At 44.2% G+C, this 17,535-nt stretch overlaps 1 protein-coding gene across 4 annotated transcripts in view; it reads right to left on the bottom strand.

The window, feature by feature from the left end:
- Window positions 1-17,535, bottom strand: part of pcdh15b (protocadherin-related 15b) — a 139,680-nt gene that overhangs the window by 50,724 nt on the left and 71,421 nt on the right. For all 4 annotated transcript variants that reach the window (XR_013130091.1, XR_013130092.1, XM_077000628.1 and 1 more), the window contains 7 exons: window positions 16,734-16,868; window positions 13,322-13,471; window positions 12,435-12,628; window positions 10,746-10,878; window positions 9,650-9,729; window positions 6,053-6,146; window positions 2,139-2,267 (listed from right to left, as the gene is read on the bottom strand). Coding sequence is in view for 2 of the 4 variants with exons in the window: in XM_077000628.1 (XP_076856743.1) it covers window positions 2,139-2,267; window positions 6,053-6,146; window positions 9,650-9,729; window positions 10,746-10,878; window positions 12,435-12,628; window positions 13,322-13,471; window positions 16,734-16,868 (915 nt within the window). In the remaining 2 variants the exon portion in view is untranslated. The remainder of the gene's footprint in view (window positions 1-2,138; window positions 2,268-6,052; window positions 6,147-9,649; window positions 9,730-10,745; window positions 10,879-12,434; window positions 12,629-13,321; window positions 13,472-16,733; window positions 16,869-17,535) is intronic.

Genomic DNA, 17,535 nt, shown 5'->3' with positions numbered 1-17,535 from the left:
GAGACCAGTTAAAAGTTAGATCTGCTGAGGTAATTCGTGTCAGAAAACAATACACGCTATGAAGAATCAAAGGATTTCTGCCCTCCTGTTATTTACTTTTTGTCACGTCTTTTACTTTTTTGTGACATGTAGCTTTTCCTCCCTTGTACAGGAGAACAAAAAAAAAGAAATTTGAGGCTGTTTTTTATTCTACTCCGAACCAAGCAGGAGCCAATAATGAAAACATTCGTCTTCGCAGTAATCAATGTAAATTTAATTAAGGCCTTATGTAGGCATGCTGTATATATTCCTGCACCATACATCACGGGACGACGCGGCTGCATGCGGGATGAGCCACTGAGGTCACGTCCTGTCAGGAAGGGCAGTCAATTGTACAACACCCCTGATACCCTTAAAGATAAAAGGGAAACAAGAGAACACAGCTGAAATGTAGCTAAATGTGTCCAATGCTCAATGAGGACTATGTTATTAGGCAAATAATAGATGCTAACAGGACAGGGTCCCAATTAGTGCTTATTCATCTAGCAGTTATTCATCTTGCAGCTGTGTGCATCAAATCATAATTGTGCTGGTTCTGACAGGACACAGACAAGTACACCGGCATAGTTGTTAATAATCTGTATATAGATGTTTCTTCAAGAATTTAAACGCAGAGCACGCGTGTTGACAATCAAAGAAATCAAAAAAAGTAAAAGATCAAAGCAAAGCAAATGGTCTTTAGATAATAAAGCCCACATCAGACTGCAGCCACACGTACATGCCGTATCGAAACAAAAAAGGTGCTCGCCATGGCAACCCACGATGCCACGTGGCTAATTGGATGATGGGCACTACATTCAAGAAATCTACCATGTGAAAAACTAATTTGCAAGTAGAGGTGGGGATGAATGGGGGGGGGTGACATTTTCAGTGTATGTAAGTTTGACTTTTGTACTCAAGTCTCTGTGAGTATCTGGAGTCTGCGGGCGCCGGCCAAGGTGCTGAAACAACCCAGGAGAGATAATCCAGCATTGGTGTGGATGGCCCCAAGCATGTGTAGCTGGAGTGACCACAACACGGTCTGTCGCTAACGGTTGCTACTATGGCAGGTGGTACCAGTTAAGGCAGCGGTATAAAAAGGCCTCTGCCAGCTTCAGTGTGCGTGAGTCGCAGGACAGTCACCAACCTCTCTCTGTCTTGCCCCCATATCAGGCACAGCCAGAGCTACTTAAAAGGACACACCTCGAGGCAAACCCGGGTCCAGTCACTGTGTCTCCTCCAACCTTCATCCATTCACCCAGCTGCCCATTTATGCAGAGATCTGGCAACCTCTTTCTTGATGTATCTTCCTTTTTGTAATTTACAGTAAATAGCCTTTGTTGCCTCTCTGTGACTTCTGCCCTCCGAGGCAGAATCTTTTGGTTTTGTTTCAAATATGTGGTGCACAGAGGATTCTCAAGTGCTTTTGCTGCCGAAGATGACAGACAAGATCACGCTCTAGGAGGGACGTGTATATGACGTGAGCTATTTGGGTCTCCAAGCAAGCACCAAGACTTGAGTGGAACAGGCAATGCAACTTATGGCAGCGTGCTCCTTGACACACACACACACACACACACACACACACACACACACACACACAAAAACATGTGACATAAGAGGAAAACAAAACCAAAAGGGGAACATCTGAAGAGGTTCCTGGATGAGCCCAGTGACATCTCCCTGGAGTTCAAACTAATCAGAAAAAGCTGAGAGAACAAAAAGACACCCCCCCCCCCACCTCGTCATCTGCCCATGGTACACTGTGATTACTCTTCTGACAAAGCAAAGCCTCTATTAATCAAACCACTAATTACTATTCCTTGTAGTTTAACAAAGGAACTTAATGTGGAATGTCCCCAAAGGTGACCAATTACATTTCTGTAATTGGGAAATCATATACAACATAGCAGAAAGTTTGATAAGAGGGGCAGGGACTGAGAGGACAGCCACATGAAGGGACTGAGAGGACAGCCACATGAAGAGGAGAGGCTCTGCTCAATGAACCGTGAGGCAGGGTGAGGTGTTTGGGGTTTCTTCAGACAAATGAGTTGCTCTGTACTGGTGCACCAGACTGGAAGGCGTGGCTTTGAAATGGGAGGGAGTGGAGGTGGGGTTACCTTTACTTGACCCACGAACGCATTAGCCTGCTCCTCCAGAACAGTGAGATTTCGGGGCAGCTGAGAATCGAACACCGGGTCGTTATCGTTGATGTCGGTTACCAGTACACTGACTGTTGCAGTCGAAGTCTGGAAACAGAAGAGAGTCAGAACCTCATTTCATTTGATAAAAAGGTACCATTAGATTTAGACAGAATAAACAATATGTATATGAGGGACGAGTGATTTGAGTGATAAAGCTGTATGAGAGTCAAGCAGACAGCATGTGAATAAATACGACCCTTTAACTGTTCAATGAGATTAATTTCATGTCTGCCTGGTGGGGGCCAGTGTTTGCTTTCATAAACAAATATCCCCTTCCACTGATTAATTTACGCTGATCTAGCCAAATTGATAACATATTTGTATTCATTATCAAGCTGTGAATAGAGCCTAATGAAAGATTTCTGCAGCTGTTGGCCAAATTAGCATGTTTGGAGACTGGATCGTCGGCAGAAAACAGCAGCATCCATATAGACTCTTGCTGGGGGGGAGGTTGAGGATAATCTAGTAACAATGACCAACTCCTGAAAGTGCACGGTCTTCATCACAAGCATGCTTAACCAAAAAAATACCACAAAAGAGACAAGACATTAGTGTTAGCTTAGCACAAGACAGAAGCAGGAGAGTCACAAACAAAACACCCTGTTGCCATGTTGTCTGCAGAGTTGTTATGTTACCCTGAGCATTAACTGAGGTTTAATCAGGACAACCATATGCATAAAATGACATTTACCTTTTTAGAGGTAACCACAGACATTAATTCTGCAGTCAGCTGCTTTAGCATAAAGAACACTGCGCCCCAGTTGCACATAAATGGCTTAAGTATTGGTGAGTCCACTTATGTGTCATCAGAACATGGGGAGCTTTTATCTTACTCAGTTACTGCCTACTTACACAAGCAGCAGGCAAGCTAGATTTTGTTTCCACTTTCTGACACCAGTAAAATTTTTTAGAACACTAAACAGAACAGCTGATCAGAGCTGGCAGTGGTTATGCAGAGACTGCTTTCTCAGAAGATCCAGCTACTGAGAACCACGGATGAATCTGATGGAATCAGGTGCCGGAACATTGTTGCCACCGGCCCTAACAGCACTCTCTTCAAATTATGTTTGTCATGGTACCTGGGATTCTCGTCCAGACCAATTAGGCCCTGTCAGTGAGATTGTAGAGTCGGTGTGGCTTTGATTACTGAAATGATCTACTTGCTATGAATATGAAGCTTTATCTTGTCTACTGTAACAGGAATTAGAAGCCATAACAAAAGACATATCAAAATAAGACTCATTGTCAGTTCTTGTTTATTGAAATCTCTAGAGATATTGAATCAATGTTCCACCATTCTTTATAAATTGATCTGGTGAGTATAATATATGTCTGGCAAGTATGGACACAGTGTTCTACAGTTCCAGAAATGTCACACTACAGTGCCCTGTAGAGAAGTGAGAATACTGAAGCTTAATGTTGTCTCCTCTCACTTAATTCCATCAAGCTGATTCATCCTCATGTGATAAAGCAGAGAAAACAGCACTATGCTCTACCCCTAACCCTAACCCTAAACCTAACCCTAAAACCTTTCAAAAACTAGGCCTCAGACTGAGCATTGGAACAGACGTAAGCTCCTACATATTAGCTTGACTTCCCAGGAGGACCAAGTTAAGCTCCAGATTCAGATCAAAGGTGCCAACCATCAGACAAGCCCGGGGCACCATTAGTTGACTGCAAGGAACCAGGTGTCTGAACCAGATACGCTCCCTTGAACCAACCCCTCGTCCACCACCACAACCACCACCACCATCACCAGAGACTCTCGAGCCTCAGTCTGCACTACATACTTTCATGTCGTATGCTAGGACCCGTGGCTGCTACTGCCCATCTCATCATGTCCATGAAAAAAACTGGCCCCACAGGGACACTGGCCCCACAGGGTTAAGTGATAAGGGCAATGGAAAATCCCATAAATTATTCAATGCTCCTTCACTGCCATGGAGAGATCTGTGTTCAAGGTTCAAATGGCAGTGTCTTCGACAGATTGTCATCGTAAATCTTTCATGAGCTTTATAGCCTGCTGAGTCAACATAAGGGTTAGCGTGAGGCTAGCACAGGGTTTGTCATTGATGCTGTGGCATCTAGGTGGGCTCCCTTCACCAAGGCAGCTAAAGGAAGACCATTCAAAGTGATCTCTCCCCCTCACAGTGGGAGGTTGAACGCCTCATGCATTTACATCCAAGTCCTAAACAGAAGCTAGAAAATCCAAGCAAGACTGACAGGTGTGGTTGGGGGAGGGGTGCATGGCCCTGAGTTTCCTCCTGGGCCCTGATTTGTCTCCTGGGCCCTGAGTCATCTTCTTGGCTGTGAGTCGTTTCCTGGGCCCTGACTCGTCTCCTGGGCCCCGAGTCACCTCCTAGGATCTGGCCTCAGGCTCCAACAGGGATATCTTGGGCCACGATCACTTCTCAAGACACCTGGGTCAGCTGCCATAGAGTGAAGGTCAAATAGCCGAGCCGAGCCAGGACATCTCCAGGATGTCCCCAGTTCTTATCCGGCCTCCTGAGCATTCTAGGAAGGTGTGTTTATTAAATTGGCTAATGACCAAGTGGTTTAAGAAAGGTCACTGCATTTCAAAGACCTCTCTGGTCTGCAGATGCTCACCTCAACCACAACGGACATGTCAAACCTTTCCTTGGTGTCCTTAGCTGTACATAAAGGCAACAAGGTCAGGGAATGGTAAGAGAGTTGCAGTAACTGTCAAGGAGAGAGGGTGGAAGAAAAAAGATAAAAAGATGGAGAGAAAGAGAGAGAGATAACTTTTTTCATAAATTTATCATTTTTCATGAGGTCTCGATGTATCAGCTCCTCTCTCAAGCAATCAAAGGGAAAAACCTGGGTTGCAGTTTTGGCCAATTAAGGTACACTCTGATTAAACTGCAGTGGTTATTCAGTCAGTAGTGCATGGGAGGAGTGGAGAATTTGTAATCATTTTCCATAAAGGTCACAGTACGACTGTGTTAAAGTGGTACTGAAAGATGCCAAAGCGCTCGTCTCCTGAGCTCCTGACGGGATAAATCTGCTGTCAGGCTGCTGCTTCAACAAGCCAGAGGTGAGAGGAGAGTGCTTTTTTTCCAGATTGTAGAAATATCTTGCCGCCCCCCATAGCAGGTGCAATATCAAGGATGCAGGTGAGGCTATTAGCCGAATGCCCTTGGAAACTGACGCTAAACCTGAGGTGTAATGACACTGTTATTCTATGTTGCTATGGAAGACGAAGCTAGTGCACAAGAGAGTTGGGCTTTCCCGTGACGGCAGCTCGGTGAGGGAACGAGCTCCGTAATTAAGAAAAAAGCACGCTGAGCTCATTTATCTCCATCATTGCAGCATAATCGCTCCGCGGTGAGATACACCTCTCGCCACAGCTATTCAGATCAATCACTGTGGGTCCTCTGAGAGGGCCACTTAGAGAATGCCTAGTCAGGGCCCAAGAACTGAGGAAAAGGACTGAGAGCCAAGCACTGAGCCTGGGGCATCTGAATGTACAGCATGGACCTTTCCACAGGGGTTTAGTCAAGAAAGGCCATGCAGGAGCCTACTACAGTATTTCTGACAGAGCCCTCAGCGTCAGGTCTAGGGTTCAGACTGGGTTCAGCTTCTTACCAGCTCCAATGTGCAACGATCGATTCAGGACAGTAAAACGAGGATGGCTTTGCTTCCTTTCTCTATCTGCTAGCATGCACCTAACTCTACAGAGCTTTTGGAAAACACAGCTGTATTTGGTCTCGCAGTGCCACACTCAAACTGGCCTCCATGACTCCTTTGTAGGCAGGATTCTCCTCCTCAGCTCTCCTCCTCAACCGGCTCGACCACGCGAGGGACCTTACCCCGTCTGCCCTGCCGTCGGAGGCAGTGACAGTAAGTGTGTACTGGTCCATGTGCTCCCTGTCCATCGGCTTTGCCAGAAGCAGCACGCCCTGCCTGCAAAACACAGACACGACAGACATGACACACAGGGCCTGCTCTCACAGTTCAGAAATAGCACCAAAGCAAGCTGGAGCTCATCAGCAACGCATGTGGGACAAGTAGATAAGAGTTTAAATGTTTAATATATATATATATATATATATATATATATATATATATATATATATATATATATATATATTAGTGGTGGGCCGTTAATGGCGTTAACGGCGTTCGTTAATTTGATACTCTTATCAGGCGATATAAAAATTATCGCCGTTAATCTATTCTTAAAGTTGGGTTGGGAACTGAGTCAAAATGGGTAAGCAAACTATGATGACTTTCAACTTGATAGTTTAGCTCGGCTGTATTCCTAACCAAATTGCACAGTAGGGGCAAGAACGAGTTTTCAAACCTGTGAATTACAAATCGTACGTGTGTTTACATGGATGCAGCCACGAAGTCGCCAGGTTTGCTTTATGGAAAATTCATTTTTAGGAACGTAAAATGTTACCGGATCGGAGCTCGGAGCGGTCGTTTTCTGCATGGTCCTAGCGCTAGATTCATCGCTATTTAAATATTTCTTTTTAACCGTTAAAACTACAGAGGACCAAAAGCGGCTTTTGAAAAAGTCACCCCCAAATTACGTCCGTGAGGTTAAATGTACTAAATGTTGGCTTACATTTCAAATATCATGTTTAGCTGAATAAACATGTTATCAACCCCTTTTAATGTACAGTATGTAGGCTTACAAATTCATGTTTAACTGAATAAACCGTTGAACACGAGTAGCCTACATTTTATTGAGCATGTTTTTTTCTTCAAGTATCAAAGTAGAACAGCTTTCTCAAGCAGTCATTGATGCATTTTGGAAACAGGAGATGAGCCCCTGGTCTAATGCACCCTCTGTATTAAGAAACCCTATCTCAAAGACTACTTACTTGGGTAGCACGCATATGAGCCATTTTAATATAGATTAATCTAGATTAATTTCAAGATTTCAGTGAGATTAATCTAGATTAAAAAAATTAATCTATGCCCACCACTAATATATATATATAGTAATAAAACTGCACATTGTACAAAAATGGTGAAGGTAAAAGAAAAAAGATTACTCTGTAAAATGTGGGATTGACTCATTTCTTCTACAATAAAAGGCACCAAGGCAACGCATTAATCATTTGTAAAATTCTCTGCCAGCAAAGCTCATCATTATGAACAGCTAAATCAGACTATAGCCACAGGCTCCTCGTGGGCCACAGAAAAATTGAAAATATAGTAATTGTTCTCCCATAGCTCCTCATTCTGGCAAGATGCAGAATAGTTTGTAGGCTTACAAATCACTCTGGCAATACTGCACTGCTGGTAATGAAGTTATATAGTATTTACAACATACTGCAGTTTGGTTTGGCAGATGATTATATGGAAAAGGTTGGGCTTGTAACCTAACCCTGCGTAATGTTTTGTTGATCGGGCAGGTTGCAAGTCTTGAGAGCTGCACTCATGTGCAGTATTTCACATCTTGTCTTTTCAATTAGCGCAAAGATGAAATGGAAAAGTTTGAGAGATGACACGGTTCTCAGACAAAGGCTCTTAGCTCCCAGAACACATTGGACCCGGTGCTGACAGGCACTTATTGTTGATTCCAAACAAATAAAGGCAAGATGGCATCCTCAAGATTTCAGGAACCTTATGTATGTATCATCTATTCAAACAGAGTACTATCTGTCACACACACACAAATCTTGCTAAGATTCTTTGTTCCCCATTATATAACATCAACAGTAATGATTACTGATGAAGATGAAACAATCATGATTATTCTAAGCAGTAGCTGTAAACGCAGATAAAATGAAGCATGAATGAGGGATGATTTTGGCACTCTGAATGACTAATAGGACCCTGGGGGGGAATGAGGTGTAGTTATCTGGGAATCCGTCAAAAGCCTGTATTAGGCAGAGGTTCCTCCATTTATTTGATTTCAGAGTCTGTGGAGGTGAGAGGGAGTGGGGTGCTGGGGTGTGGTGGGGTGCTGGGGTGGAGGGTGGTGGCAGCTTAGAGTGCCTCTAACCGCCCTATATGTGACCCTGTCAGCTATCCATAGCACTGGTTCTACAGACTCAAAGCAGTGGAAACTCCGATGAAACTTTCTTGCAGAAGACATGTTTGTGTTTTTTATTTTTTCGTCCATCACTGTCAAGCGTGTGTGTTTCCTCTTTGTAAAGTAAACACTAACATGCGTTTAGAGACGCCTCGAGGTACCTTTCGCAGAACATGTGGATTTCTTGAGCTCTTGCATAAAACCTTTTTGGAGTGGCGGCCACCCTCAGCATAGAGGCAGCAGTGAGAGAACAGGGCCTGGGAGCCTGGGGCTCTGCCGTTAGTCAGCAGCTCATCCCCTACTTGCTGCTTACCGAAGACCTTCCAATGGCTCAGGCTTATTAATATTTTATAACGTTCGCAATTTCCTATCTTTGGTAGTTCAGAGCATGTCTGCATGTTCAAAAGCAAGGAGGTGGGAGGTGGCCAGAACAGCCTGTGGAACCACAACATGGCAGAATATGAGAGGTTTATTTCTAAAGAAATAATGGACAGCCATTTCTTATATTACAGTAATATAATATATCTGACTCTGTCTTTGGTACACAGGAAATAAATAAAAGAAAGTCTTCATCTTATGAATGCATCAATGTTTTTCACCAAAAGCAAATGCAAATTCTGTAAAGAGTGTCTGGGGAAGAAACAAATATGTGTAAGCCCGCTTCCTAGAAATAAAGGAATTACTGTATTTATTCATGTTATTGCTTATGCGTATGAATGGTTTGTGAAAGATAAAGTGTGGCCTACAGTGGAGAGAGTTGATGGTTTACAAAGGAGTTTCTCAACTCTTCATTTCATAATCAAATGTGTCTGAGCTTGGGAAAGTTAATTTAACAATCAACTGTACAATTGTAATCATACAAGTACTTGTAATAGTTGTATTTGCAGCAAAGAGGAGACCAAAGTAAAGAACCTCAAGTAAGCAGTCGCTTAGCTAAAGCAGTGTTCACAGCATACAAAACTGACCCTGACTAATTAACTCATTAGAAATGAAGTAATTACTTAATTAATGTGTGCAAATCATAACACATGAGTTAAAAAAGAATAATGTAAGAATATACCACACAGTGTGCTCAGTAAAAAATAAATAAATAACTTGGAGTTGTTGACAAAACATGGTTAAAGCAAGCCATGTTTAGTAGGTAAGGATTTTTTTATAAGACAAACAATAACCAATTGCACAAAGTTTCCTCTGCGTGTTACATTGATGTTGAACACTCAGAGGAAACTCACCTCACACTGGGATCACATCAATTAACAAAACACTTAGCTTTGCTATGGCTTATGGGATCTCTGCCCTACACGCTGAAGAGAGTGCGGATGCAAAGAGCTCAACATTACAATATCAGTGTTCTCTGCAAAGCCAAATCCACTTGGTAAAACAAAAACTTTTGTGAAACCTTTCAAAGGGAGCTTACGTTGGGTCGAGTTCAAAGATGCTGTCAGGATCTCCGCTCTGGATGCTGTACGTAATAGGATCCCTTTCACGGTCTGTTGCCTGCAAAAAGACACGCGGCACTTTCATGTAACAGTAAGTCAGTTACTTGCCTAGCTGGGTTCCCACGAGGGTGTGCTCCAGTAGAAACTCTGCAGCACACTCGTAGAACAAAGATCATGATCTGCTCTCTAAAGTTCAAGCTCAGTACTATAATATTCAGCTTTATGGTATATGCACATAAGGAAAGTCCACTGAAAGCAGGTAAAAAAAAAAAGATCAGGAATCTCTGTAAGGGGCAAAAAAAGACAGACCCAGGACAAACCTTAAAATAGCTTTTTGATCCTTTATTAATATTGCTTTAAATCACATCATACATGATCCCACTCTTGTTGACAGTTTATTATTGGTTTTCAAACATACTTGCAACAATGTGTCTCAAATTTCGACTCCTTTATTTTTATACCAATAAAATTACATTTGCCTTTGCTCTGGTTGTTGTTGTATGATCTTTCAAAAATAGTGATCGTTAGTGAAGCAAATCAAGTGCCCGTTCCTAGCAGATCAAAAGAAAACCGCACACGCACGCTTTGCTGCTCGAGGCACAGCGTGACCTGGAGGGCCGTGGCCGTGTGGTGTGATCCAAGAGGAACAGCAGGAGGCCTCCGCTGAGACAAACGCTTACACAGTCACACAGGACCAAAGCGCTGCCAAGCCACTCCTGAGAGAAGTGTGACTGTGTACCTGCTGATCCAGTTCAACATTTGGAAAGAACACAGCAGCAGCACTTTAATTTGGAACATGGACACTGCAGTTCCTCCAAATAAACTCAATGTAAACTGATGGTACTTAAAGTTTTTGTGGCCTGGCTCAGTCTGGAACACCCACAGAGGTCTGGAGCTCTCTCTTTCTTAGAGCACAGAACTGATGGCTTAAAGCAGCCCGGCTCTACAAAGAACAATCGATTCCAATGTCTGGTTAAAAAGGCACTCAGAAGGAGCTAATGGGTTCATGGTTTAATACTAAAACCAACTTTGCAAGCGATTCACGACTTGGGGCATTTGGGTGGTGACTCTGACCTGCAGGCTGAGGAGGTTGGCTCCTATCCGCATGGCCTCGCTGATCTCCAGGCTGTAGAGGAGCTGGGGGAATCGCGGGGGGCTCTGGTTGTTGGGAGGCAGCACCTCAATGTACACAGTGGTGATGGAGCTCCTGGAACAAAACCAGCACGTCAGCCAGATTGGCCAGGACACTTGCCATGCAGATCTGCAGTACGTAGCTCGCACTACAGAGCACAATACATTAAGACATGCTCATGCCAGAGAATATTAGCTAACATCTGCTATAGCTATCAGACATGACATATATTAATGTCCCAGGGTTTTTTTTAAGGTGCATAATTATATTCACACGATTCCAGCATCTGTGTCGAGGTTCCTAAGAAGCTCATCCAGCCAAGGGCCTGAAAAGAACTTTGCATGGATGCTAAGACTTCCATGTGTACACAGGCTGCAATCAAATAACTTAAAAGTACACACACACACACACACACACACACACACACACACACACACACACACACACACACACACACACACACACACACACACAGCTGAGTCAATACTCCTCAGTGTGTAGGTTGTTGCCTGCAGTGTCATGAATATGACTTTATTAGATCAGGGAACGTTCCAGTACGGTGCTGGACAGAGTCAAAACTCACTCATATAGTAAAACCTTTCAAACGGTGATGGGAAAAAAATATAAAAATCGATGGCACTCGTGCTGTCCATTTAAGCACCATCTGGCCAGTCCGAACAATTACACACCCGCTGCCCCACTCTCTCATCTAAAACTCAGCATTGTTCCTCTCTTGTACTCAGGTGATCTGCAATATTCCATTTAACCCTCCGTGATTCCCATTCATTGGAAATGCTTTCGAACTCAAAGTCAATTTTAGGAAGGCGGCGGGCATCTGTGATCCGAGCCCTGCAACCTGCGGCCGGCCTGCTTCGGAATTGGGGCGGCGGCCCCCTGGAACAGTGGCACATCATGAACGACGGCTGTTCTATTGATCCACCAGCCTGTCAGGATGCCCGGGGGCTGGAAACAGGTTGATGTGTGCTGGATGCGAGAAGAGGAATCCGCAGTTACAGCGAGGTTTCCAATTTCGGCCTCTCCATGTGCCAGATGGATTGGGGGGGGGGGGGGGGGGGGGGGTGTTTGCCTGGATGGGCTGGTCCTGAGGGAGGTCTGTCACACTCACACTGCTGGATCAAAGAGTGGACCAGGAGAGGACATCAAGTTTCTACTACACTTTAAACTTATCAGCCACTTTATTAGAAACACCTGTCTTGTACCTACACACACTGGTCACTTTATTAGGTCCATCTATCTTATAGGTACATTTCAGAAGTACAATTACAGACTGTAGTACTGTTGCCATGTGCAATTCATCAGCTATTGTCTATATCTTTAGCAGAACTACAGGAGCACTGCTGACCACATGTTATATGAAGGGCAAACCACTTTCAAGTCTGTGCAGTAGTGGTTGTAGATTTACGCTTGTTAGACACAGCAGTGTTTGTTGGGCCTTTAGATGTCCGGCATCCATAAAGATACAGCAAAGAGAAACCAGTCAAATTGATGGAGGGCTATATGATATCTAACACCAAGTGTGCTAACTGGACCCACAAGGTCTCTCTAACACAATGCTGATTCTAATTAAGTGGCTGGTAGTGGTAGCGCATCTCTACTTCCCCTCCACTTACCTCTGCTCACCAACAGGGGCGCTGTCCTCTGCCCTGACGGTGAGAGCATAGGAACGTCCCACGGTCAGGTTGACCCCGGGTGCCACCATAATCAGCCCAGTGCGGTTATCAATGATGAAGTGGCCCCGGGCCCCAGCAAGAATGCGGTAGCTTATCAGTCCATTGGGACCTTCATCAGCGTCCGTTGCAGTCAGCTGGAAAACAAATCTTCTCCGTTACTTTTGGTAGGGCTTCGCATGCTAGCTTCAATGACCTGCATCTCACAAAGCCACCACTTCTTCTGCCTGACTGGTTTTTGCAGAGTAATTAGGGCTGGAAAATATTAATATTCTTCCAGGCAGTATTTTTTTTGTTGTGCTAGGAAATACATTAAAACAGAGACAAATTAAGATCAAGATATTAAAGCCGCAAGGCCTGTGTAAATCATATAATAACTCAGATACTTCAGTACAGCATCAGGTCATGTGAGTTTAATTTGAAATGATTTCATGTAAATAATGCAAAACCCCTGGCATTTTAAGTACTATTTGTGCATTCTAAGATTTTAATACTCAGCCTAGTACTCATCTGTTCTATAACACTGTGGTCACGTTCCTGCTGCATGTCTCTGGGTTTAACACCAGTGAAACGTGAACACGCCTACAGCAGGTCCGTGTCAGTTGAAGCAGAGATCTCCTGTGTGTCACTCTCCTACCTACTGAACAGCCCACAAGGCAGAAGGCTGGCGTGCAGCACTCACTCCAGCAGAACCGCCAGGCTAAGGACCGGCCAGGACACACAGCTCCCGCAATTATTCCAATCGTAAGCCCTTCATAAACGAGGCCACTAATCCTATTACTCTGGGAGAGTGGACTGCTTGCTAAAACAGTGAGTGGGTTATCGATTACCCGTAATACTGTTTCCCCAGGCTGCATGTCTGTGTAAACGTTGACACTGTAGGAGACGTTGGGGAAGGTGGGCGTGTTATCATTGGCATCGATCACTGTGATGTTAACGGTCACCGGAGAGCTCTCGTGAACGCCGTCTGAGGCGACCATCTGTTGGAAGGAGAATGAAGATAGAACAATCAACAGTCCGAGTACCAGAGTACAGTTTACCACAGAGTACTGTGGTACTGTTAGCAACTCTGTGACGCAGAGACGTTTACGTGGTGTTAACATCTCAACATTTAGTAGCCTAATGCTCAGCAAAGGGAAAAAACAGCAGATAGTGTCTGCATCAGATGTTTTAATAAGCGTCTTGTTTATGTATGACACATCATAAAACAGGGCTACACAGCTATGACAAACATGGCATTTTGGTGAAGGTGAACTTACTGTTGTTTTTTCATTCATCTCTCATTAGATTTGACTAAACATGCCACCATGCCCCAATGCCTAGCGCCACCTAGTGCCCCGACATGGTTCCATCACAGTATTAACGTATTAACAATACGAATATTTGTCTGGCACTCTGTTTAGCTAGGAATGCTGGCCCTAATTTGTTTTCCAAAATTATATAAATTAAGTTTACATTCATTCTAATGATCCTTACATTAAAACAGTATATTTAAAGTTAAACGAATCATATGTCCTCTACGTACAGTAAGGCCTACAAAACAAACCATTTGCTGTTTCCATAATTATCCAGGCTATCTTTCCATTAGCTAATGTGAAATACAGCCTTAGTTCATTTGTAATTTCAAAGCTTGTGTGTACAGTGTGATGATTAGCAGGACACCCCAGAGCTCCACTAGACGGGATAATCTGAAGATCAGAGAGTGAGAAGACAAACCGAGGGGGTTCGTGTACAGTTTATCACCTTCCACAGGCAGCACAATGGGAACTAATGCCTGTGTTCAAACGGTGACAAGAAATTAGAAAATAAAAGATTCTCTCAGTTCATCTCCAGACAAAGCCATGGAACACTACATGTAGAAAGACAAACAGAGCAAGGAGAATCAGGTAAAAGCCCACAGGTCAGCACAGCAGCAGCCAGCGATGTGGAAATTACACACACTCTGTGCCATTTTTATGTCTATGACATTTAGCCAAATGGCGCTCACGCTCCCGGAACAACTCATTGCACTCTTATGTTGATATCCTGATGCACTGTCCAGCTTTAAATGTAACAACATGTGTGTAACCCTTGGCTAGCACGCCTAATACGAAACATGTGGGGTCTAATCGGGGGCCTAGGTTGATGCTGGCTTGGGTTAGAAAAGCCTGACCCCTCAGCACCATCACAGAGCTGAGAGGCCTCAGTACCGTAACGGAGCTGACACTCCCCAGCTGAAGGCAGACAGGTTGGGGATTTGTGCCAGTGAGTGCTGTAAATGCTAACATGCCCCAATTAGAACCTGTGACCCATCCCTACTGCTCACGTCCCCAGCGTAGGCTGACTTAAGCCTCATCTGCAGAAGAAATGGGAAAAGTCTCTTTAGCAATCAACAACAAAAGGAAAACATAGTAGCTCATGCGGTATTTACAGAGCAACACAAGGTACCAACACATCTGATCATCTCTGACCAGGCAGTCATGGCGATAAGCTGACATAATGAGCCTTTTCAGGATTTAGAAAAAAAAAATGCTGATTTGATTTTCAGCATATAAGCCTGAGCTCTGAATGTGTGTGCGTGGAGCAAAGAAAGAAACTATCCTCAAGGTTGATCTTGGAGGGATTCCAGCTAACTCATATGCCACGCAAGACTTCACACAGGGCTGCCAAGCGGGAAGGGCTCAAATGAAGCAGTGCGCCTACTAACAGCCTCTGCCCTAAACGAGATCTAGCCACATTTCAGCCTGATTTCACGGCTGCTGTTATATCTCCAACAACCTGGCAGAACAACCTTATAATGCAACCATGCTATTTGTCCAAAAAACTAGTTCCATTTAGGGGGAGTTTGTAAGTCCCCAGAGCAGCCGACATAAAACTGCAAAAATTAATTAACATGTTAGCTTGTGTTGTATATTACAACATCACTCACTGAAGCCAGCCTAGAGAAAATAGCAATGGAAGCTGACACTTTCTGGGGCTTCAGAACTTTCTAAGAGGAATTTTCTAAGTTAGCCAGGTTCTTTATAACCTACCACACACACATTAGAGAGTGCAAAACTGCAGGGAGAGCTGAACATGCATTCCTCTACAATGACGGGCCACCTATCCGCCATGACATCATCTTTGATGGACAGGAGTGAAACACTTCCAATCAAGGACACAGAGATCTGGGGACGTTGTGCCTATTCACTCTGCTGCTGCCAGTACCCAGGTTGTTTCGGGTTGTTGTTAGAGTCACCCCTATCTGTCTCTCCCCTCAAAACAACCCAGAGAACCCAAGGTTGTGAATCTTCAGTCAGGGTCTTTGCCATCACTAGCTCATTAGCATACCCATCGCTTTCTGCTGGGATTTCTTCCATGTGTGTGGTAGCAGAAGGCGACGGGAGCACAGGGCTTAATAACCACTGTTTTCATGATTGAAAGTTCTCTGAGGAAGGTGCTCGCACAGGGGACTGCAGAACCAGCTAATGAGGAAGGCAGCTGTATTACATTACATTACAGATGCGCTATTTATCTCTTCCCACAATCTAATTTTTCAGAATGCTCTTATGCTGATTGCTTTCTCTCATGCTCACGGTCCATCCCTTCATTCCAGCTTGCTGCTTCTTTTTCACTTACATATTCCTATAAGCACTTTAATCCAAGTAGGACTGCAACAAACACACACAGACACACACAGACATAACTAATGTGCCAAAGACCGATTTGATTTTTAATGTGTGTTATCGAAACTAGGAACCAAGAAGGTAACTGCACTTTTATTTAGCATTTTTATAATTTTTTATAAAGGGTTTCTGTAGAAAAAAAAACACATTTGTTCAGAAGTGGTCTGTTTAGGAAGCCATTAAATGTAAAACTGCACCATAATTCGTTCATTCATTCATCATTATGACATAGAATGGAGACAAAAACAACAATCAGGCGCTGCAGACCAATGATAAACATCTCCGATATTTCACTAGATTGGGTCCAGTTCTAGATTACAATAATCACTTGATGGAATCGTGCATAACTGGCAGAGTCCAAAAGTGACAGTCATGGGGGTCATAAAGAGGCGAGAAGATGCTCTCAGGGTAGAGACATGAAGCTCTAGGACGAGAAGATGCTCTCAGGGTAGAGACATGAAGCTCTAGGACGAGAAGATGCTCTCAGGGTAGAGACGTGAAGCTCTAGGACGAGAAGATGCTCTCAGGGTAGAGACATGAAGCTCTAGGACGAGAAGATGCTCTCAGGGTAGAGACGTGAAGCTCTAGAAACTCTTACCGAGAAGCTGTAACTCTGCTGCTGCTCGCGATCCACAGGCTGCAGCAGTGTGAGGTAGCGGGCCAGCCCAGTGGGCGTCACTGCAAAGACGCCAGCGTAGTGGTCCAGAGAGATCTGCACCATGGGGTCTTTGGTCTGCAAGGGATATGAATCAAATTGGGTTCGGTGCCAGAGACGAGTGCAGGGTGTTCAAACAAAAACACAGCAAACCACTGCACAGGCTGAGGGCATCGGTCCATTCACTGTATATGAAAGTGAGGCAGTCAATTTCAAGGACAGCAGGAATACACAAAATAACAAAGTCGAGGGTTGAGAGCAAAGAAGAAGAAGAGGTGGACAACCAGGGAAAAGTAAGATAAGAATCTTCAAATGACCAGAGCTCAATGGGACAGCCAGCATGTGTCCCACAAGTGTGTAGAAGCATGCTAGAGCATTAGGGCTGAAAGCACCCTGAAGTCCTCTCTACCTGGAGATGATATTACTTCAGCAACAGCATAATAGCCTAATAAAAAATACAATATTACAGTAAACCAGATATATTTGGTGACATATTTAGGTTGCTATGCAAATATACAGGCAAGGTGCTCCCCTTTTAGGAGGGGTGGGCAGGGTCTTGTTAAAGACCCTAAATGAGTCGCTGAGGATAACAAAGTGCAGTGTTAGCTGCACCAAACTGCTTAGCACACCAAAGGAACAACAGGGATATGTTGGTGTGCATGGCCTGCCGCTTGCCCTGATCACAATTCCACTCTGACCCTCGTGAGGGTGCTGGCCATGCTGTGGCACGTAAGCACTTTTTGTG

This window comes from Brachyhypopomus gauderio, chromosome 3 (assembly GCF_052324685.1).
Source record: "Brachyhypopomus gauderio isolate BG-103 chromosome 3, BGAUD_0.2, whole genome shotgun sequence".
Taxonomy (NCBI): domain Eukaryota; kingdom Metazoa; phylum Chordata; class Actinopteri; order Gymnotiformes; family Hypopomidae; genus Brachyhypopomus; species Brachyhypopomus gauderio.
Note: the sequence above shows the minus strand (reverse complement) of the source record. Positions and strands in the feature narration are given on the sequence as shown.